The sequence below is a fragment of the Polyodon spathula genome, chromosome 12, assembly GCF_017654505.1.
Source record: "Polyodon spathula isolate WHYD16114869_AA chromosome 12, ASM1765450v1, whole genome shotgun sequence".
NCBI lineage: Eukaryota > Metazoa > Chordata > Actinopteri > Acipenseriformes > Polyodontidae > Polyodon > Polyodon spathula.
The window spans coordinates 33060432-33088223 of NC_054545.1; the positions used below are offsets into that span (position 1 = coordinate 33060432).

Below are 27792 nucleotides of genomic sequence, written 5' to 3' on the forward strand. Positions count from 1 at the left end.
CTGTGCTGTAGTTGTCATGCTTTTCCGTCGACAAATCAGAATTTTGTGGTACACATACTGTCTGAATGAACATCGTATATCACTCTCGCGGCTTGGTACGTAAGGATATCAGAAACGCCGCTGTATATTTTGGCCAATTTAACTATAAATGCAATCTAGCTATGGTCAGGTATTAAAAATAGAAGGTTTATTTATTTATTTATGTATTGTCTCTGTGTGCGGTGAAACCACGCATGTGTTGATCTGTGCTGCAGCAATGTGTATCAGTTCCTCTTTGACCCTAGAGATAATCTGCATTCAGACAGAAGCTCCGAGATATTTGCTAGCTGCTGGATTTTAAGGTTTTCCTGGGCTGCTACATTTATGTCATTTGTGTAATGATTTCTTAAGATCTGAGAAGCTTGCTTTGATTTGATGAGTTCTGATTGCACCAGTGCTGCAGATCTTATTTCGAGCCCAGAATACTAATACGACCTGCTATGTGTGTAACGTATCACAGTGAGGGTACACAGTAAATACAGGAAAACATCCATATGCAATAAAAAAGGGGGAAAAGAAGATGGTGACCATGGTTCTTCTAAATTTAGCATCCAAATGCTCGACTGCGATGGCGAAGCCTGCTTATTCTTTAAGAATGATTCTGTGGTCCTTTTTAATTGCTAGTCTTCCTACAAGGTAAGCAGAAAACGTATTCATCTGTTATTTCATTCCATGGTGTGCATCCATTCTTTCGCTCACCCGTTCGTATATATTTTTAACACTTTTTTCTCTGAATTGTTGTTTTGTCATTTCTTACCGATAAACAGCTATATGTTGCTAAATATTGCTACACCATTTATAAGATTACCTTTGACAAAAACCTACCGTCCAACTACTAAGATTTTGAATATATTTTTCGATTAAAAAAAAAAAAAAAAAAAAAAAAAAAAAGAACGGGCTGTAATAAAAAAAGCTTTCGGAAAAATTTTACGAAAGCCTTTTTGTGGTAATGTTATCAGTACCTACCTATATGTAGTGAAATAGATGAGTCCGAAACAACAATAACACAGATCGATAAATTTGGAATACGAAAGATTTGTCTCCCCGTTTGGAAATAATCTAACAGTCCACACACATAACGTAACCAAAGCACAAAGATAACATTTGAGTACTTAAAACTTAATAATTTTAATATATAAAATATATATATATATATATATATATATATATATATATATATATATATATATATATATTATATATAACACACACACAACCTTCTCTAAATATGCAGAACAAGGGCTCTGTTTCCAAATGTATTGATGAGTTTGCACTTCCTGGTAAACTCAAATGGAATGCCACTGCAGTGAACCTAGCGAATCTATAGTTAGAATCGGTATATATGTATCAAATCTAGAACAGAATACTCGTATTTATTGTATCATTGATGAGTTTTTGATTTATTGATAAAGGTATATCATGAAGTATGTGACCTCCTAACATGTATCTCAGGGTTTTGGACTTGGGCATTTTTACCCTAACAATAGGAACTTATAAAAGCAGAACATAAATATATTCCATATAAATATAGATAGAACAATAATATTATCAAACTTTTGCTGTGGGCATGATATAATTACAAAGATCATTGTGTTTCCTTTTAAACATGCACAAAATAATATTATCTCAAGGTTTTCCCTACATAAGTCTGGTGGTGCCTTAATGGTAAAAATAGATAATGATGGATCAGATGTTTATTCCCTTTTATTCAGGCTAACATAGTGGAAAATGCTGCCATACTGAAACATGGCCACACATACAAAAAAAAAAAAAATAGCATAATATAAATGTTAATATTAAACATACTAACACTAGCTACCAACCAAATAGTATTTTCATTCACAGGTCATGTTTTATCTTTAAAATTTCTAATACTATTGATTGATATGGTTTTATTTAGTTAGACCATGCATTATTCAAGAATGGTGTGGCCCAACTAACACACCATGAGTGAAGATGTAATCATATTTCTTATTCCTTAAGCAAAATATCCCCAAATCAGTTTTAGCAACATTCTAAAATGAAATGCTGTTTTTGTAACCCCTTTGATCAACATGTATTATAATATGTTGTCTTTCTTTCTCTGTCTATTTCTTTGTGTCATTTTATTACTTTAGAAACAACACAGTGTTACTAGTCCATCTTTGATGTTCATTTGCATACTGCTGGATGCTATTTTTAATCAAATACACATTAAAAACATTACATACAGTAAGTGATATTGTTTGTCAACTGTGATTGGAGGCTGTTACTGTTCACTAAAGCTGGTTGAATTTTTATTTTATTTTGGATAACAAAAGCTGTGTTTACTGGGTTTCATTTTTGAAAATATATGCTTTGGTTCTGTATTGTGTAATCTGAAACACATCGCCTGTGACTAATCACCCTTATTGTTTCCCTCCACTCTGCTTTTGCATTAATTTAATAGATCCAGTAAAGGAAATATGACAATTTACAATGACACTGATGTACAATTTCAGTTGTGATATATTTTGTTTACTCCTAACTGGTGATGGATAACTCATATATTTAAAACACGGTCCTTGGTTTGATTTGTGTTGGTCACCAGCCAGTTAAACCCTAAAGTAGACTTCTGCACATGTCTTGCAGCCACAAATGTTCAGTCGCTTCAGTTTTTGTTGTATCTGTAAGAAGGGGCGATTTCAGCTCATCCATGATTGAGAATGAGTTTTCCAAATCCATCAAGTAGCACAAAGGATTTTGATTAAAATGTACCTAACTTGAAAACTATTCAACATACCAAGCCCACAATGCACCATCAACAAATAACCATGGCATATAGACAGCATTTACATCCTGACTCACACATTTTGACAATAAAAGTGACTTTTACTTAAATACAAGAGGGTGTCTCTAATTCAGTTTGAGCAAGAATCAACATTCACTGCAATTGTGTGTATTTGAAGGCATGTACATGTTTTAAAATAAATCCAACAAGTCCTTCACAGTTTATTTAATAAATAGTGATACAGAAACAAACAGCCATATGTACAAGCAAATGTATAAAAAAACATATAATTAGTGATTAAAATGGTATTTTACTACATTATGTGTATGATGACTGAGCTGCATGCCATGCCACTTGACTGCCATGTATAGACACATGTTTGTTATTCTTCTATTGAAACAGTTTAACAAGGCATACAGTAGCAATCCGTCTGCACATTATTGTTGTTTCTGTTATTGAAAATTGTTAAGTGTATTTAGTTTCTAAGACAGGCAGTTATATAACTTGTTTCAATTATTTAATTTAAGATCCTGGCAGATAGTTTTTAATATTGTTACAAGTTTACTGTGTAATATCTGCACTGTTTAAAGCAGAGTCACCATATCCAGGAGTGACACACTTTATATTTAATAAATGGCAATTGTGTGGTGTGAGTATAGTCCATAACCAAACACTATTCTCTTAGAGTGAAACAAAAGGTGCACGCCCTTCTCCATCATTCAGATAGATGAAAAGGGAATATTAATGTTTCTTCAACATAATCTAATACATGAACGAGGCTGGTTCATGACCCTATTTTTTTTTTATTGGTACGCTTAGTAAATCATCAATTTATGTACAACAAAAATGAAAGCTATGACTGACCTGTAGACCCAGGTAATATAACCGAAGTGTATGTCATAATCTGACACCTGCCAGCCATTAGCTAAAATGCTGATTCTTTTCATTTGTATTTTGCTTGTACAACAGAAAATCTGAAGACAACATGCCTATGCATCCTACAACAGATTTTTTTTTTTTATAATTGTTATGTATGGCTTAATTAAAGAAGCATGTCATCCTTCTCCTTCACTGTCATCTCATGAGCACTGCTCACCTTGCTTACAGTCAGCCAAGTAGCCTCTCACAACCTAACAAACAGTCCAGAAGCAACAAGCCTTCCTGTCAGAACGCATTATTCTCAAAAGCACAGCCAAAATGCATGGCATGCTCCTATTGAGTTTCTTTTGCAAAATCTCTTCCAAAATCAAACCTAGATGTTTTAAACTGAAATTCAGATATCAGTCAGATTCACCAGCCTTTATCAATACAGTATTCTGTTGAAAGATTTTTTAACATGTATGACCATTGATTTTAAAACATGGAATAATCAGATATAATTGAACCTAATTGAACCATATTCATGTGACTTCAGATGGATATCAGATAGAAATATCATCTGAATAGCTCTAGATTACATGTGAATTGTCTAGTGATGAGCAGTAGTCTTATAATGGCTAACACTATTCCAGTCAAATTTATGGGTTGTATTCCACATGGGTTTGTCTGCATGTTTTGTGGTGTTAGCAAGAAGCAAGTAAACTGAAGAAAGTGCTGAGTAGATATGAAAAAAAAACATCCTTAAGGTCTTGCACAGATACAGAACACCACTAAATATCCTTGCTGGTGAAAGGCATTCCCAGTGGTTGTAAAGTCAGCTGTCATTTACTTTTCATGTCTGTTGGCAAAGATCACTGCACTCCTAGCAACTTGGACAAAGACCATCTTTGCTAATTAAAGTATTATAAATGTGTCGCCTAAAAGTTATTACAGAAATGTACTTAAAAGGCATGGCGATTTCACAGCCCTGAATCATTATTTTCCTAATTCAACGAAAACATGTTGACAGTGTTAAACAAAATGAGGTTGGAGAATCTGTCCAACAGCTGTGATCAATGTATACAATGATCATCTGATCTTGTCATTTGAATGTAAATGATGTATAGGTACTCCACAGTAGATGTAGAAAGTACAAGAAAAAATATAAATACTTTTTTATTAACTGAATCAAAAAGTCATTAATGCACAAAAAGTTTAGGATTTTGGTTGGATTTTGGATTTCCTTTACTGCACCTTATCAATCAATTGTCAATTATTGTAGTTCTAAAAAGTGTATGACGATGAACCGTGGTTTTTTTTAACCAAAGAGAATGTAATCACAAGCAGTGCTTGGTTTGTATCGCTATAGAGTTACATACAGTAGTATGGTATGTGTGGCTGGTAATTGCCTCTACAAATTAAGCATCTGGCTGTTTAATCAGGAAGGTGTAATACATGGAGAGGTTCTAGATGTTCATTTCTAACTTTGAATATAAACAGTGTGCCCAAATCCAGCACTATGTAAATACCAAAAGCCACCTTGTCACTCCTAATTGGCCTCCTTGTACAAAAAACAAAAACAACTAACTTATTTCTTTGTCTGTCTCCAATGTTTCCCCCCGTTGCTTAATTCCCAGTTTTAAAATCAGTGAATAAACAAATTAATATTTAGCTGCAATTGTGGTTCTGGATTGTTGAGTACAATTTAGTCAACAGCATGAGCAACAAGGAACATACTGTAGCAATAATGGAATTTAGATTATTATGCTCCTGATTCATCACCGTTGTGCAGTGTTCTTCTTTGCTGCTGTACATGTGCTGCATTCTGTTCCTTATACTGTTTGTAATTGTAGTGCTTAAGATGTGCTGCATCTGTCTATAGTTTTCCATTGGCTCCCTGTTCCATTTAATATGTATTCACACTGTTGACATTCAAGTAAAAAAAATTGATTTAAGCAGCTTTGCTTAACCATGATAATATATTACAATACATGACTGGTTTATATTATACAAACAGTGCACTGCATCATATTCCTTTGGATAAGCAATGACATGTATCTTAAGTTTATGCATAGGTATCATTAGTGGGTTAGAGACCAAAGACCTCAAGCTCATTCCCGCTAATGATGTTAATCTAAGTAATACTGTATCTATTAAGCCATCATGCTCAGCCATCTAAATTAATTAAAGTAATTCACACTGTTGACATTGCAACTGCAGGATCTTTATAGCAGTAACATCAAAAGTATATTGAAACCATTTTGCAAGTGTTTCCAGTACTCACAGTTGCGGCTGTATTTTCTGGGATCAGAAGGACTGTGAACCATTTTTGCAAGATTGTTGGGATCATGCATGACCCATTATGACCGATGCAACCTTTAAAAGTTCACTCAAACCACCTGAAAGAATGCTTAATGGCTAGGCAGATATCTTATGTTGAAGGACTTTATACCAGTCCACCAGCTCTGCTAAGTACATGCCAAGCATAGCTGGTTGGTGTCATAGTTAGGCAGCACTAACCCCAAATATATTTGTGAACCAATGAAAGACTATTGTTGGACATTATAAACTTTGGAAGACATTTTTTTAAAATAATATATTAATGGTATTCCTTTCATGCTGACCTCTTGGTTGCACTACACATGGGTGCCCTCATTTATTTTATTGGACCCTTCCCTGTGCTAGTGCTGTTTAATAGTTGCTATCTAAATAGCAACTGCAATTACAAAGGCAATTATTCTGCACAAGAGAGATAGCTTTTGGGCAACTCTGAGGGAATGGTTGCATTAAGGCTGCTTGGCACATATCACAGCAATAAAATCAAACTCATTTTCTTTTAAATCAGCTTTTTCCTTACCGGTAGTTACGGTAACCTGTTTGTAATGTTACATTTTCATAACTGCAGGACAATTCAGTTAGTTCACTTGTGCATCATGTTGATTCATTATTAGACTAGAGTGATGTTGGCCATGCTGCCTTCATAGCTTAAGCGTTGTTTTCAGTTTAGCTTCCAATGGGCCTAATGTATCCCATTTAATTATACCCTATTGAACCTTTACTGGAGCAGCATAATAGGACCAGAGTTGCCTAGACCTGAGTTTACCCTAACCCAAACCCAAATGCCCCTTGAACAAAAAATATATATATTTTTGTCAACATTTCTGTTGGTTTTGTTTCCCTTAAGAGTTGGCAGTTTAGTTGTACAAGGGGGGGGGGGGGGGGTTAGGGTGAACTTTCCTCCCCCCCATCCCCCTTCCCCATTAGGACCCCAAAAATCCATATCAGATATTAACAACTTAGGGCTAATTGGTCAGCTATTTAATGGTATCTGCACTTGCTTTAAAATTGTCTTTGTTGTTATTAGCTCTCTACAAAAAGAAGATGATGACTATGAAGATTTCTCATCAAACAAAACCTGGGTGTTGACTCCAAAGGTGTATGAGAGTGATGTCACTCACATTTTAAATAGCTTGCTGGATGGATATGACAACAAGCTGAGACCAGATATAGGAGGTGCGCGTTGTTGTTTTTTTTCCTCCTGTATATTTAATTTTTACTGACAAATTAGGCAGTGAACTGTAACAGGGATTGTTAGAACTCTTTTTGCGTGATTGAGTTTCTTGCTGGGACACCTGCCCCCTGACTTTGAATAAAAGCATCTGCTAAATAACTAATTAACATTGGACTAAGTAAGAAGCCTACCCTCTGACATTCTCTTTGGAGGCACAGAATAAAACAGGAGAATATTGAAAGTATAAAAGAATGTAACATTCTAGCATGATGTTGATTTATCAGGGCAAGGCATGACAGAACTCATGGTTCGCTCTGCATCAGACATTTCAGACATAGGGAAGCTGAGAGCTGTGCGTCTTCAATGACAAACCCCTTCCTGTCAAACTTAGAGCAGCAGCAGCAGCAGCAGCAGAATGACCGGGGAATCTTACACCATCACTGACCCTTTCTTGTTTTGTGACAGACTACCTTAAATCGGCCCATGTTTTACTGTAAGATGTTTAAGCCATCCTTTACAAACAGCAAGTTAAGGCGCGTACAGTGTAGCTCACAAAAGTCTGGCCCAATGTGCTTCTATCATGAAGCTAAGCCCATCCTCATTGGTGCACATGAAAGCAAATGTCTTACTGTAAGCAATATGAACAATTATAAAGGTAGATAATGTTTGTTTTAAATAGTGAGGGCTCTTATAGGACTTCTCTGTTAGTGAAACACTTCCTAATTGTTTTAGCTACCTGCTTATTTGATTGATTTAGCATTGTCTTGCAGCCATGCCACCATAGATTCAGATCTCAGAAGCTAAGCCTAGTAGGGCCAGGTGAGTGCTTAGCTGGGTGATCTCCAAGAAGACCTAAGTGATGCATACTGTGTGGTGGAGGTACTTTACCAAAAGAAGTGCTGTCCATCATATAGGACATTAAACTGAGAGTCTGCCCAGCGTTACAGACATTAAAGATGTGTTTTAGAAGAGATAAGGTAAACACTGTATAACTAGAACAGGTCCCTCTCCCTCCCCCACTAATTCTCAGACAATTCCCCAACCACTGGGGCAAGCCATCCCTGCAAATTAGATATTGCATCTGAGTGGATCAGTCCTGTTTAAACATCTTCAAACAGGCACTGGGTTATTGCTGGCAATGCATTTGTCTTTGCTAAACTAAGCCGTTATTGTCCATTAAGAATGCATAATACAGACCTCAGTTCCATTTGACGTTTTAAGAAAGCTAATTCTTAATGGGTCTGCCAGCATTGCTTAACTGTAAAAACTTATTTTGGTTTGTTTTTCAGTCAAACCAACTATCATTCACACAGACATGTATGTGAATAGCATTGGTCCTGTGAATGCCATAAATATGGTAAGTGTTTAAAATTCACAAAATATTTGTTATCACTTCTTTATTACATATGCCACTGAGTAGTGCTTGTTTTCTTGGAGATGGCACATTATAAATTCTCACTATTTTCTATTTTATTTTATTTTTTGTAGTTTTTTCTAAGCACACAAAATAAATATCTCTGGCTATATGCACTGTACATGTTTGTTTGTTTTTTTGTTTGTTTGTTTTACTACAGTATATTATCCAGACTTTCTAAACCTGTTTCAAGTAGCCTTGCTTAGCCATGATAATATATTACAATACATGACTGGTTCATATTATACAGTGGACTGCATCATATTCCTTTGGATAAGCAATGACATGCATCTTAGGAATATGCATGGGTATCATTAGTGGGTTAGAGACCAAAAACCTCATTCTCATTCCCGCTAATGTCTTAATCTAAGTAATACTGTATCTATTAAGATGCTCAGCCATCTAAGTTAATTAAAGTAATTCACACTGTTGACATTGCAACTGCAGGATCATCATAGCAGTAACATCAAAAGTATATTTCTTCTAATTAGCATTGTCGGTATTTAACATTTAATTTCCATTTTAGGAAATACAAAATGTTTATTATGAAACCAAATGTTCCATCACTGAGTAACAGGCAGCTCAAGCACCTCCAAAAACACAATGTCTGTTGGTACAAATGGATTTGATGTTGTGAGGCATGTTTTAAAAAATGTACTCTCTGAGCATATATTTTTACAACAGGCATTTCTGTTGACCTTTTAAATACACAAAAATAGAATCACATGTGAAAGACTCCATCCAGGTTATTAATATAAACTTATATAAACTTTTGTAAAAGTTGCCGTGGATACACTCATGTGCTTTAAAGGCGGAAGCTTAGATGTATGTTTGGGATGTCTGGAGGCAATAAAAAAAAGCATCTTTAGTCCATTCTGATGAGGACAAGCCTTTGCTGAGTTCCTTTTCATTTTAACACTAAAGTTGAAGTTGTACTAATCTAACTTGCCTTAGCAAGTCTGTATGCACAATTGTTATGCAGCAGGGACATTTGCAATTTAAATGGGATTTTATCTTAAGAAATGCACTGTAGTTTGCTGTTTTCCTACAGAGGTAATAAGAGACAACACCATGGAAACAGTTTATACATGGACACATAACACGCTAACCACATTTGCATTGATTTGGCCAAGAGAAAATTATTAAAATAAAACTTTTATAGGATTCTGTATCTTACCCACTACTCATTAACAGAAGGTATAGAATGACCCTCTTGGTATGTGTTTACCTGGCTAGTATCAGTATACTGCTGGCTGCATTGAAATGAGTTTGTAATAAAAATGGACAGCAGCTTGCATTGGAGATGGTTTGCCAGATCTTAACCTCATTTGTGCCTACTGTGGATTGTTTCATTTTCTGAGTTTTCCTTGACAAATCAGTTGACTTTGCAAAATGAGTAATATCAAGCTGTATTTTTATGGGAATGTTTTAGGCACTGGGTACATATGTAAAGACAGGTAATACATTGATGTTAAACATAAACTAAAAGAAGAATGTTCAGAGATCTATGAAGAGAGAAAGCAACACTTTTCTATGATTCTTCATGTGTGACACTTTTTTTATGTACCTAATTTTGACAGGAGTATACAATTGATATATTTTTTGCGCAAACTTGGTATGATAGACGTTTGAAATTCAATAGCACAATGAAGGTGCTCCGGCTTAACAGTAATATGGTGGGCAAGATTTGGATCCCTGACACCTTCTTTCGGAACTCAAAAAAGGCAGATGCTCATTGGATAACAACACCCAATCGAATGCTTAGGATCTGGAACGATGGGAGGATACTGTATACACTAAGGTAAACTCATGCACTCATTCATACTTTAAATATATTGTCAAGATTGCAAGAGTATCTTTAATGAATAGGATTGTGTAGTCTGATAGCTAGCTACCAAGAAAATGTGTCAATGCAAAGAACCTCCCAATGACAGAGCATCATTTTGACTTTCTATTTGGAGGTAGTAAATTTGTTCGTTTAACAGGAGGTAAGTAATATATTATAAAAGAAATCTGTCATATTCTCACAATTCCAAGATTTAAACATTTCAACATTTTATTTTCAATCTCTTTCGCGTTGAGATTAAGATGCTTGCTTGCAGTGTGCAGGGTCACAAGTTCGTGCCCAGTCTCCACCTGTTACATTGGTGCCGTGATACCAGATCTGAAAGACTGGCAGCAGCCGATCATTGAGGTTAAAGGGGGGGACAAGTGTAATGGACAGTATTGTGTGGTGCACTGTCCTTACAGATTTTGTCGCCTCTCGATGAGATGAGATGAGGCTAAAAGCACTAAAACCACGAATGCAGACAAGCTCGGTTCCTTTGTATTGGGGTTAAGACGCTTGCTGAGTGCGAGGTCTCCAGTTTGCTCCCAGCCTCCGCCCTGTTACACATTCATGCATAAATACATTGACAAGTGGACAGAGGGATGATATTTGAAATATAACTGATTTTTGGTATTTGTATTTTTAGGTTAACTATTGATGCTGAGTGCCAGTTAAAACTGAACAATTTCCCCATGGATGAGCATTCCTGTCCTCTGGAGTTCTCAAGCTGTAAGTCTGAGCATATGTTCATTTTATATTAAATACCATCAGGGGAGAAAATTAGGATGCACAGCGGTAGCATCACCATAATGTTTAATTTCAAAAATCACACGTCACATTAAATAAAGAGACAAAGCTGTTTTCTGTAGTTACTTTATAAATAAAGAAGTCTGATAAATGCTTATCTTTTCTTAATTGTAAAGACTGTGTAACTGATGTATTCCTACAAATAGTCCATGATGGTTTTGTATAATTCTGTGGGGCTATAAAACAGAGTAAAACAAAAAAGCACTTTGCTTAAAATTGTATTATAGCAATCAATCTTTATTTTTTATATAGTGCCTTTCATAGTGGACCCCCACAAAGCCCTTTATAGTTCTTATAACAATTTACAACACTTTCTACATGAGTTATTTTTTTTTTTTTGTTCTATAAATGTATTTTAATTAAAAACATCACTCAGAATAAACCCACTGCAATATAGTAGGCAAGTGCACCAGGAAAGAAGAAAGTAAATCTTGTTATAAAATTGGCATGTGGGAAAAGCAAAAATCAGAAAAGCATAATAACATGCCTAAAGGCATTGTTGGTTCAACTGCATTAGATATGGTAGCAAAGTCTAACATGTAAATTCCAGGCTCCCACATTACTGTACAAATTTTTATTTTTTGGGGTTTTCAAACATTTTACTTGACTGATCTTATGAAGCTCTGTAGCAACTTCTTTTTTCTTTTTTACTAAATAACTGTTGATTTTGGAAAACAAAAAGATGCAATATTTGTCTCTAAGCATCTTTAAGAAGCTGATATTTGTTTAACTCTTGTTAAACATATATAGCTTACCTTGCCCTGCTAAAATATTTAAATGCTAACCATTCAAGCATGATAAACAATGGGTGTTAATTGTGCTTAAATGGTAAGACAGTGGGAGTGTAAGTGATATTCTAATGGTATACAGCTCTGGCCAAAGGTTTCTTTGATTGCATGATGTTTACTGGAATATCTAAATTATGTTCATAGCCATAGCTGTACAACAAAATACTCTATTATTCATCACAAACCTATTTTAACCACATTCTCTACAAAGTGTTGAATATCACCATCAAATCACAGGTTCTGCATGTAGCTCAATGGTAAGTGTGTTTTTACATTTAGATGGCTATCCAAGAGAAGAGATTATCTACCAGTGGAAGAGGAGCTCTGTTGAGATTGGAGACACTCGATCATGGAGGCTTTACCAATTCTCCTTTGTTGGCCTGAGAAATACAACTGAGGTTGTGAAGACAACATCAGGTAAAGCGAACCTTAAAGCATCACAGCAAAGCAATCTGCATTCTGGTCTTAAACGAAAGATTCAGTGAGCTGTGCTGATTGATTGTAGCAGAGCTGTATGTGTTTAACATATTAGAGTGTGAAAGTCAACAGAGGACCCTGCTATAGACCAGGCATCTCAATTACATAGGAGCTCAAGTGCAGGGTGGCGTAAGAACCATTGAAAGGGTTCATGCCTGCAGCTCACCATGCTAATTTGAAATCTGAAACCGGCAACACGGTTTTTTAAAAGTGGGCTTGCCTTTTACTGACTGAAAAACAATATTCTTTTAATATAACCTTAGCCTGATGCTTTCTTTTTGCTAGCAGTAGTGCAAAGGAGATAAGGTAATAAAGTTTGTTTTACTAAATTTCAGGATCAAATGTTGCCAGACTATTGATAGAACTCTGAATGGTGCTAGGTGCTTAATAGTCCTAGAGCAGCTACCAGTTGTAATGGGATAAGAATCCATTCCCATTATTATGACAAATCACCTCTCTCCATCAGAGGAAGTGCAGATTGTTTGAAAAGATGCAGTGTATTATGCCAGTTTGTTTAAATGTTTATTGATTGTAAAAAGGGATCTTTTGGCTATGGACCAGATGCCGCTGGTATGAGGGGTTGATCCTTTTAGAGGAATCTCAATAGTGCAACTCATAAAAGCCAGAAACAAGGCTTCTTCTCACTACCTTTTTGTTTTCGGTTGAACTCACCCTCAACCAGGCTCCTCACACACCAGCAGCCCTGAACAGACTGGCTGCTTTCTTTAAATACCCGGCACCTGGCTCTAATTTACAATAAACACCAGGTGCAGGGGATGACTAATTAAACAATAATCACAAATCGACATTCTCAGATGTATTTAGGTAGGGAACCCATTAACCACCTCCTTGCCGTATTACTATATGTATGTGTGTGTGTGTGTTTGCTATATATAGATTACAGTCATGTAATCACTGTATGCAAAGTATACAAAGTGAATCTAAACAGCAAGAAGAATGCATTTGTTGAACAACCTTCTTCAAAGTCATATAGTGAATGTACTGTAACTAACAACCAGCTGAAATAAATAAAAGCAAATATTGGATTGCAAAAGCTAGCTACAAATTCTAGTCAGTCTTCCATTGCATGTTTTTAGATGGTGAGCTGAGTTTCGAGGATCCAGAAACAAGTAGTAACAGCTACTGCTTCCGATCAATAAGACTAACGTTTACAGAAAGGAGAGCAGTGTTCTGTACATTCCTGGTAGTGTTTCATGTCTGCAGGGTTCCCGTTTATTCAAGCTGCAGCCTGGTGAGAGAGCTGTGTGTGCTCATGCAATATTTAATTTGTTTAAGCAAGAGCGTTGCTTTACTCAGGTAAAAGTCAAACCAAACCAATATAATAAAGATGATTACATCAGTTAAAAACTTTTTATCTAAAACAAACTTGTTCTGTACGTTATTAATATGATGGATCTCTCATTGGCAGGTCTAGAAAAAACATAGAAACACAATATGTGAACAGTAAAGAAGCCAGATAACACTATGTAACACAATTCTTATTCCTGGGTAGTAAGTGTTATTTCCTAATTGCTTATGCCTCAAAAGTATAGAAAATGGCTATTATTCCCCACAGACTTTGTTTTTGTGACCAGGACAGTGATATTTCAAAATATCACTATTTCCAATGGGAAAACGGGCAAATGTGTGTCTTTTCGTTCACATAAAGTCAGAAAAAAACAACATATGAATCCAAATTAACATGTATTTATACTAAAGTAATACAAAAATGACTACAAAAGATTTAGAAGTGAGTAGTTTTTCGAGATTTACGATTATACTGTGTTTACATTTTTGTATCACTTTAATATGGTGCACCATCTGCTTTCCAGACAAGTTGAGTGTGATGTTCAGTAGCTGGAACTAGCCCTAGCATGCTGGTTATTGTCATACTATAACTTACATAATAAGACTTTTTGGTATTCCTTTGGGTATTTTATTATTGGAGATGACAGTGATGGAATGAGAATTGAAGGAAAAAAATACATATTTTCTGTTGCTGACTCCTGCGGGCACTCCCAGAGTTCTCTGCCAGTTTCAAGTCAGACAATATTAAAAAATAATAGTAATAATAATTCTTCCCCTGTTATGTAGTACAGTAGGAAATGTAAAATTTGGCTATTTTTTATAGCTTCAGTGGCTTGCACTTTTCTGTTGTTTGACTGTATAGTTCTGTATGATTGAGCATTGAGAGCCATAGGACACTTCACAGTTTATGGAAGCCCACACTTTCCAGATGAGAAGTTGACAGGATAAATCTGGAGGCATCATGTATGAAATAATGGACCATCTCAGTGCCAAGTGTAGATGTGTGTATGTGTATTTTTTCTTTCTTTTTCAGTCTGTAAAGTCTTTTTTTTATATAAAGTTAGTGGTCCAGTACTGTGAATGTGAGCTTCAAGCAAACATGGCAGAAGAATATGGCTATCAAGTTTCCTTCCATTCTGAAGGATTCATCACTTAGGTCACGGTTGAAATGGCTAAAGGTTAATGGGCTCAACCCAAGTGGCCAGTGATCTGCATCAAAAAACTTTGCAATTCAGCACAGTTTACATAGGCATCTTTGCATGTAGTCTCAGAAATAGTAGCCAGTCATTGGATGGACCTCTAAGATGGACCTGCTATGCAGGCTTTGTGGGGTTAGATGTGATATGCAGTGTTCCCTAGCTGATTCTGGCCAAGTTTAACTTTGTTATGATGATTCCAAACTGCCTCACTTAATCATGTATAGAAGAGTAAAAGGAGTAGGTACAGCAGTACAGTGATCAGTGATATCAACAGTGAAATGTAAGTTCTTCACTTCAAGCAAATTCATTGTGAATGGACTCGATCAAAATGAACTATTGATACATTCTTAAAAGCAGTCAAAAATGTAACAATTGAGTCTTGTGGAGCTCTGTACATACTTCCTCAGTTTAAAAAAAAAAATCAGCAGATGGATGTTGAGGGAACAGCAGCAATATCTGTCCAGTGCTAGGACATGGCTTACTTACACAAGCCAGGCTTCAGCAGTGTAGGAAAATGATTGCTAGTTTTCCCCTCCATTGAACACCACCTGCACATTAGGAGTTCCTGCAGTTTTACCAGAGACCAGCACACTGGATTTATTTGCAGCCGTCTGGGCCAGTATATTTACATCCTATAACCTTTTCATTTATCATAACTCAAGTCACTGTATTTTGTTAGAGATGCAACCGTACCAGTCCCTGACAACCGTAGTGTAGAAGGTTTTCTGATGTGAGCTGATTTTAAAAGCACTGGAAGCTTACATACATACATTTTTAACCCCCCAACAGTCCAGTTAAAAAACTCCATTGCATTGTATTCAGAATTAAGTTAAGAAGTTCAATTTGCTGATAAATCCTCAGTGGCAGAATCACTGTAATCAAATACTGTAAAGTATAGTAAACCATGTTCAAGTTTGCACTTAAATATCAGACAGTAAGCTTTGTTGTTAGCCCATAATAGTAATTTTAGCACTAGGACACATCTTTCTCCTCCATTAATACTGCTGCATACCACTTGGTCAGTCAAAGCCAAGTAGACCTGCACCTGCTTCGTATGACTGTAGGAGGTTATAAATGACATGTTCAAGCTGTGTACAGCTCTGGCCAAATGTTTTGCATCACCCTGTTTAATTAACTAATTTTGCTTCATAAAGTCGAATGAAACCTGCTGAATAATGTTACGTTAACATATTGAATTACGTACCGCTTTGTCGTTTTCTATGTACTTAACGAAAAACTGACATGAAATACTGTACTACTAATATTTCTTCCGGAAGACGCATGCGATATCATTTTGCAGTTTCTTGATGTTAAAAAAAAGATCAAACATTGTCTACCACAGGTCTCTGGTGTGACAGTCCATTCTTTGCCAAATACATTCAACCTGGAGGGTTTTTAGACAATTAGGAAAATATATATTTCTCATAAATAGGCTTTTAACAGTGATTGTGTGTGTGTGCATGTGCCTGTCTGTGTGCATGCGTGTGCACGTGTGTGTGTGTGTCTGGGTTCCTTTCTCTTTAATATGATCTCTGGCCAACATCCTAGCTATATTCCGTTCCAGCTATATTGATTATGTTAGAAATGTCAGACAGACACAGAAATCAGATGCTGTTCATTCACTAACGGCTCTCAACTGAAAATTAATGCCAAATTCACTTGGCTATTTTCACATAACCTACGTTCCATTCCATTAAACCAAAGTACAAAAAAATGTATGAAAACTCAGTCAGATAATCTGAAGATCTGAACAGTAGGAGTGCCCTACGCTGGGCAACAGCCTGAATAGAACTGTATTAAAGGGAAGAGCATGAGGAAATTCATAAACACACCCTCTGGATTATCTAAGTCAATGTCCAGTATTCTGGAAACAATTCTTCATTGCATTGAACCTTGCATGTTTGTTTCCACCAATATTACACTGACAGCTGTCCATGAGAACTACAGGAATACATTTGAATAAGAGCTGTATGATCTGTGGACCTGATACAGAAACAAACCAGAAAGAAAACCTGGACACTGCTGGGTTTAAGTAAAACCTGAGCAATGTTATCAGAATGTTTGTTGTATGAATGCAGGATAAGGAAGAATCTCATAACTTACGAAATCAGCTGCATGGAAACATTGCAAAAATATACAAAGTCAGCAGGGAGCGTGTGCTGTTTATTCGTAGCTGTCCAGAGTGCTGATTCAACATACATGTGTCAGAGGAAAGCTGGTATTGTCTATGGTCCAGAAACTGCAACGAGTGGCAAATCCTTTGTTCCCTTTGTTGTTATTTTTGTTGTTTTCAACAAGGCACTGCAAAGTGGTTTAAATGTTTCTACCCTGGTCCCTTATCAGTGACTTGCACACTCTTACAGACCTGCTTTTATGTTTTTATTCTTAAGGTAGTTATAATACTTCCTTAGAAAGTTATCTTTGTGTTATGTATGAACATTACTGCCTCAACAAAATATATAGCTATTTAAAATTACTTCTACTCAGAGCTCGAACTGATGGTTTTGTTGTGTGATTATGCCATGTGCCAATCTGTTGTCTACTGTAATTAGAGTTTGTCTTTTGAAGTACAGATTATCTTTTTTTTTTTTTTTTTTCTCAAAACATCCGGTATTAAGAATTGTTCAAGGTAATCTTGTATAAACCAGTTACAGAGACCATGGAAGATTGGTATGAAACTCTGTGATTAATACACATTGTACATTGTTATGCAATCAGTGTAACCTGTCACTTTCAATGTACATAAGAAAAGAAAACTGGAACTGGTTATAGACACTAAATCTCACACTCCATTGGTTGATTTAGAAAAGCAAGATAAATCAGTGTTTCATTTGAACAACACAAAGTTCTTCAGGTTTAGTTAAGACTTTCTAACAACAGAAAGAAAATCAGGATGAGTTTAAAATGTATGTTTTTGTGTACGCTTAAATCATAATGATTTATAGTCTGTTATGAATATAGACAGGTAGGACAGCTAATAGAGACTTAGATGAGGGAGCTGCCAGCTCCACTGTACTTTAAAAACCTAAGGCTTTTACTAAGGCAGACTTAGTATGTGCTGGTTTATATAAGCACCTCTCTTGTGTTGAGGTCTGCAGTCTTGCATATTGCAACTAAACTAGGTTAAAGCATTTATATATTACAGAATACTTACATTAAGTGGTACATGGCAATTATTACTGATGTGCATTTCCAACTTCTGTGAAAATATAGTATATCTATATTTTTTACCCTCTACTGCATGATGTCTTAGCGAAAAGGCTTTTAATTATAATACCTTTAGTCAGAGTGAAGAATAATCATTCAGCTTTGTTTTTAAATGCAGCAAAGCTTTAAGTATAAAATTACTTACTACAAACTTAAAGGGAAATAGAAAATGACAAGGTTTTGCTCTGTAATGGTTCATGAAGTATCAATGCTAATGCTAATTTCCGGTACAATGTAGAACGGCTGATTAAATTTGTTTTAAAGAAAGTCCGACATTGCCCCTGACCCCGAAACCTAAGAGTTGTAAGTCCTGTTTTGGGATATGTACTGGTTCCTGCTGTTTTGGGATGTGTACTGGTTCCTGCTGTTTTCGGATGTGTACTGGTTCCTGCTGTTTTCGGATGTGTACTGGTTCCTGCTGTTTTCGGATGTGTACTGGTTCCTTCTGTTTTCGGATGTGTACTGGTTCCTGCTGTTTTGGGAGGTGTGCTGGTTCCTGCTGTTTTTTCAGTAAAGCACCACAGACTGGTTTAAGCTACTTATCCCCCATGCGGCACGTAAAGACATGTTTTTGTATTTTATTGAGAGTGAAAAGTAGATCATTTACTTTAAAAAATAAAATAAAATACACATCCATTTGTTACCATAACAGGTTACCAGGGATCGTGTTGTCTTATTGCAAGTTTTAAGGCCATTGACATATGAGCCAGTTTCAAATGGGTTGTGTAGTACATAACAGATAAAATTAGCTATTATACATAACATTATTATGTGTAGAGAAATGCTGCATTTCCTTGAAATGCTTAATATGTGAAAATAAAAAACCTCCCTCATGCTCTCCATCATTTTGTGCTTCGTCCTCATTTCTCCTTTGGGATATTTGGTTTATTTTTCATGGGTATGCGGTGGTCATTGAAAATATTTGATGTCTTCTAGTATATGAAAACCTAAACCATTACATGGAGGCTGAATGAGTGCTCCCTGTAGTTCTGGAAATTGCCCTGTAACATGCTGTGTGGAGCACTGTAGAAGAGGTGTCTGCAGCTAATTCAGCTTGACATCAGTGAAATAAATATAATCAATTACTATAGACAGCAGCGTAGAGCTTTACCCTGGCTGACAAAGCCCAAGCTGTGCATTAACCTGAAACATCAGCAAGGAAAAGCGCCTTATGTTTTTACACATATTAAGGTAATTTTGAAAAGCATTAATAAAACAGACGCTATGGCTATTTATACAAATCCTACAAGTTGTACAACTACTAGGCCTTTTCAAGACTTATTAGCAAGGAATCGGAAATTAGACTATGATACTATGATATGAAGTAGGTTTTGTTGTATTTATTTATTAAGCTTGAAACAAAAAACACAGTGTAGTTTTGGGTGGAATAAGCATCAGAGTAAATGAGTAATAAATGGCTATACATTCCTTCAAGGGAGTCAGGGGTGGAGATCTGTGCAAAGTATGTTGCCGGTAAAATTTAAAATTTTTTATCCAATGTAATTCTGGATCCAATGGCAGAGATTGGTTATCATAAATTAAGTTTACCAAAGTATTACTTTCATTTTATAAAAATAGTGATATATAGGACCTTGATGAATCTGGTCCTACAGCTATGGCCAAAAGCTATGCATCACTCTATAGAATTAATTGAGTTTGCTTAGAATGAAAACTGCTGAATTATGTTACCTTAATGGGCAAGAGGTGAAGAGAGGCCATTTTGAAAACAGCTTTGAAACAGACTTTAAAGTTATAGGTGTAAAACATTGTCAGGACGTTAACAATACAAATAAAAACTACCGGTACATTATTTAAACATTTGTAGCAACACACGGGGACGTGTAGTGCTATATTTTTCAGAAACCCTCTACTTACTCTTTAACATGTTGAATTGCATACCACTTTGTAGTTTTCCATATACTTATTCAAAAAACTGACAAAAATTAAAAAAATGTCAAAATCAAACATGAAACACTGTACTACTATTATGGCTTCCGGTAGACTTTCGAGGTATCATTTTATAGTTTATTTGATTACATTGTGTTAAATAAATGACCTAACTATATATGTCTCAATCCTAAAATTCTAGGTAATGGAAATGTTTTGGCTATAGCTGTATATATCTTCGTCATTAAGTTCAATTATAAATTGATTTTCAGAATTAATAAATACCACATGCCATGCATAGTTAGTACACCACACATGAAAACTAACTTATTGTTGCAATCCTCCAGGCTACCTCTTGGCAATGTTCCTGACTTGCATTCTTCGAATTACATTTGTGCCCTTCTGCTTCTGGGCTGTGGAATATGAATTTTAGACACGCCCTATGTGTCATGGGTACTGGGAGCACAATTTATCAGTTAAGAAAATACAAAATAAATCAAAACTGTCAGCTTGATGCTCTGAATGTGGGTTCTACTCTCCATCTTGAAGTGCATTGCTGAAAGGCAGATTAAATAGTGCACATACAACAGGTACATCGCGGATGAACTGACTAATCAGGCTGCTGGGTTAAGGAGGCGGTGTGGTCCAGTGGTTAAAGTCCAGGGGCTTGTAACCAGAATGTCACCAGTTCAACTCCTCTGCCACTGACTGACTCACTGTGTGACGTGAGTGAGTCACTTAAACTCCTTGTGCTCCATCTTGTGGATGAGATGTTAAATCATTGTTCTATTATAAGTGACACTGCATATAATGCACAGTTCAGTGTAAAGCCCTTTGTGATGGTGGTCCACTATGAAAGGCGCTATATAAAGATACTATATTATCATTATCTACAGAAAGGACAAGAAGAGGTAATCGGACCGTCTTACTTTAGGACAGATGCCATACATCTTTTCAGTTTGTATTTAATGGGGACAAAGAAAAGACAGCACAAGGAAAGCATGAATGAGTGAAAGAAAGAAGACAGATCTCAGTGGAGCTCGAATGAGGTCAATGCTTTCTAAGTAGGTCATTATTCCACTGTATAGAGTTGGGGGGGGGGGGGAGAACACACAGGAAAAAGAAACATTAATCTAAGAATTGCTATGTGTGTAATGTTTCATATGCAACAATGTGGTTTGCAGACTTGAAAAGGAAAAATTCTCTCTCTCTCTCTCTCTCTCTCTCTCTCTCTCTCTCTCTCTCTCTCTCAGGAGATTATGTGGTGATGACAGTCTTCTTTGAACTAAGCAGGAGGATGGGGTATTTTACAATTCAAACCTACATTCCCTGCACTCTGATTGTTGTGCTGTCCTGGGTGTCTTTCTGGATTAATAAGGATGCAGTGCCTGCCAGAACATCCTTAGGTAACGTTTTTATAATCAACCAACTTAATGCAAACATGCAATAGACATCAGTACAATTAGTGAACTGACTAATGCTAATGAATCATGAAGTTGGTGTGAGCTGACCTTCTTCTAGAGCAAACATATTATAAAGTTATGCCTTTTTGTTTAGAATACAGCAGTGAAAACACTATACTAATTTCCTGTTTGGGGGGTCAAAACACCTGAGGGTAAATGACTGTCAGTGGGATGGATTAATGGCTGTGATATAATTTGTAATCCTCAGTGCTATCAGCCAGAAGATCACAATCATACAGTGCCCTGCGCTGAATGCTGCAGCATTAATCTTGATTACTGATGTTACGTTCAAGTTGTTGATTCCAGCATTTTGACGATAACCTCTGTATAAACCAATTGTGTAGGTCAATCATTATGAAAAATCTGTAACACTTAAAGTTCAGTACTTAAACAAATACATGCAGACTATACTTTGTTTTCATTGAAGACCTGAGGCAAGTGTAAATGGACTTGCTCTATATTCAGAGACAAGGTATTTGAATAAATTTAATCTTAAGGTAGAAACATTAACAAAATGTATTTCTACCATTCTCCCCACACACACATAAAAAAACAACGCCAGATGGCCCTTAGTTCTCATCTCTTGAGCTTACCCTAACTAGACCCAAACATGATGGATCAGGGAAACGCAGCAGTTGGTTCATTTATTCAGCTGGGAAATCTCTCCACATTTCCTAGTCACATTCCTTCAAATATAAATACTGTATTTTAATCAGATGCACTTAATCCATTGCGTTAATATGATAAGAACTATTTTATTGTTTATTTATTAATGTCATTAGTAATGTCATTAATCTGTTTATTTGTCTGACAGTCTTAAGTTGATATACTGTACTACTCCCCATCAATATCTGTATATTCTATTTGTCTTTCAACATGTATTGTTCTATGGTTTATATTTTTTTTCTATTTTCCATTTACAGGAATCACAACTGTCCTGACAATGACCACACTGAGTACAATTGCTCGAAAATCCCTTCCCAAAGTTTCCTATGTGACTGCGATGGATTTGTTTGTCTCTGTTTGCTTTCTTTTCGTTTTCGCTGCTCTGATTGAATACGGAACATTGCACTACTTTATCAGCAACAGGAACCCGAGCAAACCGGGCAAAAAGAGGAAAAATCCTGTAAGTACTTTAATTGTGACCATTTATTTTTCTGTAAATGCAATTGCCAATAATCAGATTGCCTAAATACATTTTAAAATACTATAGCAATGTTGTATACTGTAGGTGTTAACATACTTCATCAATATTGTATTATATAGCAATGCTAATATCATTTTTTTTAATGAGCCATTTATCCAAGGTGGATTGAATGAACTACAATTAATAGAGCTAAGATATTGTAATATACTATGTACATTTAGTTAATTAAACTACATATTGTTGTATGTTTTCAATAGTTTTATTAATTCAACTGTACTTAAAGGGTACATAAGGACCTTTTTATTTTATTGTGTTACATGTTCCCATGTGTTGCTACAACTGTTTACGTAAGGTGTAGGTGTTGTTCAGTTATTTTATTTATTTTTTTTTACATTTTGACCACTTTTTTAAACTTTTAAATTGTATTCTCTGCCTCAAGATGACTTCACATGTACCCGCATGGACCTCTCGGAAGTATATTTCCCACCATCCTCCTGCTCACTGGTAAATCCATCTCAGTTACATATGTGAGCAGGAGGATGATGGGAAATGTAGTTCTGTGAGGTCCATGTTGGTCCGTGTGAAGCCATCTTGAGGCAGGGATTGCAATTTAAAAGTTTAAATGAGTGGTCAAGATAGTAAAAAAATTAAAAAATAAATAAACAATACACCCACCTTACATAAACAGTTGTAGCAACCCATGGGAACATGTAACACAATAAAATAATGTACCCTTTAAAACATGGATGGTAGCTATATGCAGTACATTCAAAGTGCTTTACATTGAAATAGGACACTTACAGCCCTCTGCTGTTTATTACTACCACACAACTTGCATGTTAAGTATGAATCAGAGTATAAAACTTAATTTGGGGTGTATGGATTACATCAGTTTTCCTGGAGGAGTCTATGGACTTTTTTGGTGTTTACAAATCATTATGTTTTCATGACTACCGTTAACATTCCAACCATTTCTGTATTAAACCAGTAGTAAATGTCCAAGTCACAATGGCGTTAAATGTTCTGATATTGATGGTTATGTAGGTTGAGTAACATAACAATGACACCAGGTTTACCTTGCTCTTATAAATACCAATATGACTATTGTAATTCTTTATGGAATTGTACCAATTAAGAACATTCAGTTTCTGCTTTCCTGTTAAAGGAATCCCCTGCAGAAGACTTATGCATAGGCAAGTATTAATACAAACAAGGTAAACCTGTTTCTGAATCCTATGTAAGTGTTACATTTTCTTCTTGTTTTTGTCTGTGGTCTACTACCTTCACCTGTTACTCTTAAGCTATATGAGTACTATCTTTAAGTTAAGTTATGTTTGTTTTACATCTGTTCTTTTTCTTTCTTTATTACTTTGTTTCCTGTTGGATAAAAGCTCCTTCGGCTGTTTTCTTCAAAGGTATATTGCTTGTGTCTGAATATAACATATTCACTGCATGCTACTGCTGCATTTTGACTATTAGATGCACATTCTTTTACAGAATGTGTAGAAGTTATATCTTTCCTATTTATTCATTTAACTAATAATGATTTGTCAAGGATGGCTAATTTAGTCTTTATAGTGACACCACTGTGCATTTTAAAAAAAGCATTGTATGGACCAAGTTTTTATTACTGCTTGCGTCCCACATTATTAAAACAGTGGCAGCTCCTGCTTTACATCTCATCACAAGCATGGAAGGCTTTAAAACTGCTCAGAATTACACAGCCAACAGTGCATTAACAGATTGAAATAGACAACCATATGAGGTAAGAATCATATCACTAACCATTGAGCAGTGTAAGCATTACAGAACTCATATCTAATTAAGGTCATCTTTCAAGACACAGTCTTTTTTTTTTTTTTAAGATGAAGCATGCAGTCTTTGCCCAAAGTTCCCTGTCCAAAAAAAAAAAAAATGAAAGAACATAGCAGTATCCATTGCATGTAGATGGACTGAGCCTCCTCATTCTGTAGCATACAGCAAATTCAGTTGACACTTGCCTTTTACTGTATGTGCTCTGCTCCAGAATGAATGGCTCAGCAATCATCTATTCAACTTCCTGTGCATGAAACTCGGTGGCCGTTATTACCCCCCTCTTCTCCCTATAGTGGAGTCTCGCATAGTTATTTATGAGCTCTTTCATCTCATTGGTCGGTGAGAAAGGCAACAGGGTCTAGTCAATTGATCTAAAAGTGGCAAATGTAACATCTAAATGACTGTAGCTCTGTAAAGCGATGCACCACTGTTAAATCAACTGAGTAGACCTGAACAGGTTCAGGACTGCTTACACACATTTGTCTTCCTGCAGACATTTATTGTAATATTCTGTGGTTATAGGTCACCACATCTGATTGGCAGAGCTACTGGTATCTTGGTAACAGCTTGTCCAGTTGTGATGAATAGTGGCATTTTGCGACGAGACTCTATTCTACTCTGTGGCCTAGGTCATGGTGTTATTTATATCATTGTTGGGAATTGTTTTTACTGATGCCTTGTTTAAAAACAGGTTGCAAATATTCTCCAAACCAGCTTTAAAATGAAAAGCAGCCTCTGCAGTTGCTGTACCTTTCATTTAAATACTTGAAAGAGACTTTAAACAAAGTGCCATATTTAGGAAAAAGGGTGCAGTAATTCTTTGTACATGGAACAGTCTGGGGTTTTCCAAGGTTGTCTGCTTTCATCTGGTTAAAGCTGCTGTTCCACTTCATGTGAATACCTGCATAGGCCTGTTCTTGTTCTGTACTTGGTCTGTACTCGCTTAATGTGTAACTCTTTGAGAACTGTCATTAAAATACAGACTGTGTAGAGCTTACTAAAATCCCAGGTTGCATATTTAATCAGAGCATTATGTACAAAACTCAATTGAATGGTGTCCTGTTCTAGTTTTCAAAGGGAGGTATAAACACAAATAACCAGTGTTAGGCAAATCTGGGGGAAAACAGACAGAAAAGCAGACAGATTCTACAGACATCTATAGGAAATAATGTCAATAGATTCAAAAGTTTCACTGCAAATGTAAATGTCATACAGAAGATAACAGTTCAGGATAATATTGTTTGGAAATGGTTTGAAATGACATGCTGTCAGATTCAGTAAAAAGGCATCACAAGTTTATCATAATTAGGATATGTAACATGCCAGCAAGAGTCTAGCCAGCTAATTTGTCGTTGTTCAAATATTTTTATGCTCTTTCATCTAATTGTGCATAAACTGATCAAGGCTGTGTAAGATGCATTTATTTATAATAAACCTTACATATGAATTTAATCCTTACCAAGCTCCTATGTAGGTGGTCTGTAGTTTAGATTAAAAACATCCTTCCAGTGTGAATTTTGAATATTAATTTAATGGATGTATAATTTTTAAGTAGCTTATATAACATCGCCGATACCTCTGCACTATTAAAAATAGATATGCATAAATACTGGAAAAGAGCACTGCACCAGTAGTATTAAAAATGTAAAGAAATGTGAAGCATGGAATTAAATATTAAGATGTTAGTTTTAAAGCAGGTCAATGTTCTTTACTTCTACTGCAAAAAACAAAACATAAAAAAACTACATTTTAAAATGAAGTCTCTTTTATAGTATACGGGCAGTTTTCAAATAACAGTAAATATAATTTGTGTACCTTTGATTTTTGTGAAGGATTCCTGAGAAGGGATCTAAAGGCAAAATGTGGAATTTAAATATAAAATTTTATATTCTAAATATATTCCATTTTATAAGAAAAGTTGAAGCTCTCTGCTATGTTCTTTCATTGGTATTCTAAACCCTGCTATCCTTAGATAACACAACATGGTACAGTTTGAATAAACAAACCTCGCAAGGGGGCCAATAAGCCGGCCGCAGAGTAAAGTGACTGATTCAGATGAAGTGAGACTCAGAACAGAAACAGCACATAATTGGCTTAATTAAGATCCAGGAACTTAAACAAATAAAAGACTAAACAGTTGTCATATAATAGCTGTACTTGTTGACAACAGTCTCTCTTGCTAGTATGAAATGCTCACAGATTATATACACGGTGAAGAGTGTGTTCTCTTCGTACACTCGATGTCCCATGCACTTAACACTTAAGTTAACATCTTCACAGCCATAGCTGCCTTGGGGACCATTGTTGTCTATTTATGGGAACCCTTGTTAAAGCAGTCAAAGCCTGGATGCATAGTGATGGATTGCCCAGCACTAGCATGATCATTTGCTTACAAAAAAAAAGTTGCTTCTGCATTTCTTAAGAACCGTGTGCATCAAACGGTTTCAAAGGGACAGAGCCTTAACACTCTTTGTCTTTGTAACAACAGACACCCACCGTTGATATTCGCCCACGCTCTGCCACAGCCATTCAGATGAACAATGCCACACACCTTCAGGAGAGAGATGAGGAGTACGGGTATGAGTGTCTGGATGGCAAGGACTGCTCCAGCTTCTTCTGCTGTTTTGAAGACTGTCGGTCAGGGGCATGGCGGCACGGTCGAATACACATCCGCGTCTCCAAAATTGACTCCTATGCCCGCATCTTCTTCCCTACTGCCTTTGGTTTGTTTAACTTAGTATACTGGATCTCCTATCTCTATCTTTAGGGTAATAGATGTAGCTGGCCTTAATATTAAAAGCCACTTGCAAGACCATATCTTTTTTGGCCTACTGACCCCTAGCAAAGTAGTGTCTGTCTTTTTTATTATATAAATTGTATTGACATTATTATTATTATTGCATTATTATTTTCTGAGTCTTAGTTTAGAACGAACAAAAGTGTGTACCACATTTCAAAAAGAATGATATCATATTGGTTTAATTTATCAGATATTTGGGCCCTGCATTAAGGAGCTGAATTCTGTACAGACTGCAACACTGTCTCATTGATACCTCCGTGGCTAGTACAGGTACGGATTGATGAGACACAGATGCTGTAACCTAAATCCAGTGCTTGTGAGTGCAGCTCAGGAGGGCATAGTGTCAGGCTTTCTCATGTACATTTCCATTCTGTTGCCTTTTTCTCTGATGGGCTATCCTTGAAAGTAAGGATTTTCTAGAGACCCCTAAACACAGGCTGCTGTGCCATTGTCTGATTAGCTTGTGGTCAAGAAATATAAATCACAGTCAATAAA

General features: G+C 36.0%; 1 protein-coding gene across 2 annotated transcripts; it reads left to right on the forward strand.

Annotated features, from left to right (window-relative positions):
• The first annotated feature begins 90 nt into the window (after positions 1-90).
• On the forward strand, positions 91-27792 carry gabrg2 (gamma-aminobutyric acid type A receptor subunit gamma2). Of its 2 annotated transcripts, XM_041266493.1 has the most exons (10): positions 96-675; positions 7011-7159; positions 8447-8514; positions 10152-10372; positions 11046-11128; positions 12274-12411; positions 21326-21478; positions 22459-22661; positions 24074-24097; positions 26986-27792. In XM_041266493.1, the coding sequence occupies exons 1-10, from the start codon at positions 560-562 to the stop codon at positions 27262-27264; spliced, it is 1434 nt and encodes a 477-aa protein (XP_041122427.1). In that variant the 5' UTR covers positions 96-559; the 3' UTR covers positions 27265-27792. The 2 variants fall into 2 exon arrangements, with proteins under 2 accessions (XP_041122429.1, XP_041122427.1); XM_041266495.1 differs by lacking the exon at positions 24074-24097 and having other exon boundaries at positions 91-675.

Excerpts from the sequence above, each read along its gene's own strand:
- gabrg2 (XM_041266493.1), top strand. The coding sequence starts at position 560 with ATGGTGACCATGGTTCTTCTAAATTTAGCATCCAAATGCTCGACTGCG. Across the intron at positions 676-7,010 it reads ATTGCTAGTCTTCCTACAAG|CTCTCTACAAAAAGAAGATG; the intron begins GTAAGCAGAAAA and ends TGTTGTTATTAG. Across the intron at positions 10,373-11,045 it reads AGGATACTGTATACACTAAG|GTTAACTATTGATGCTGAGT; the intron begins GTAAACTCATGC and ends TTGTATTTTTAG.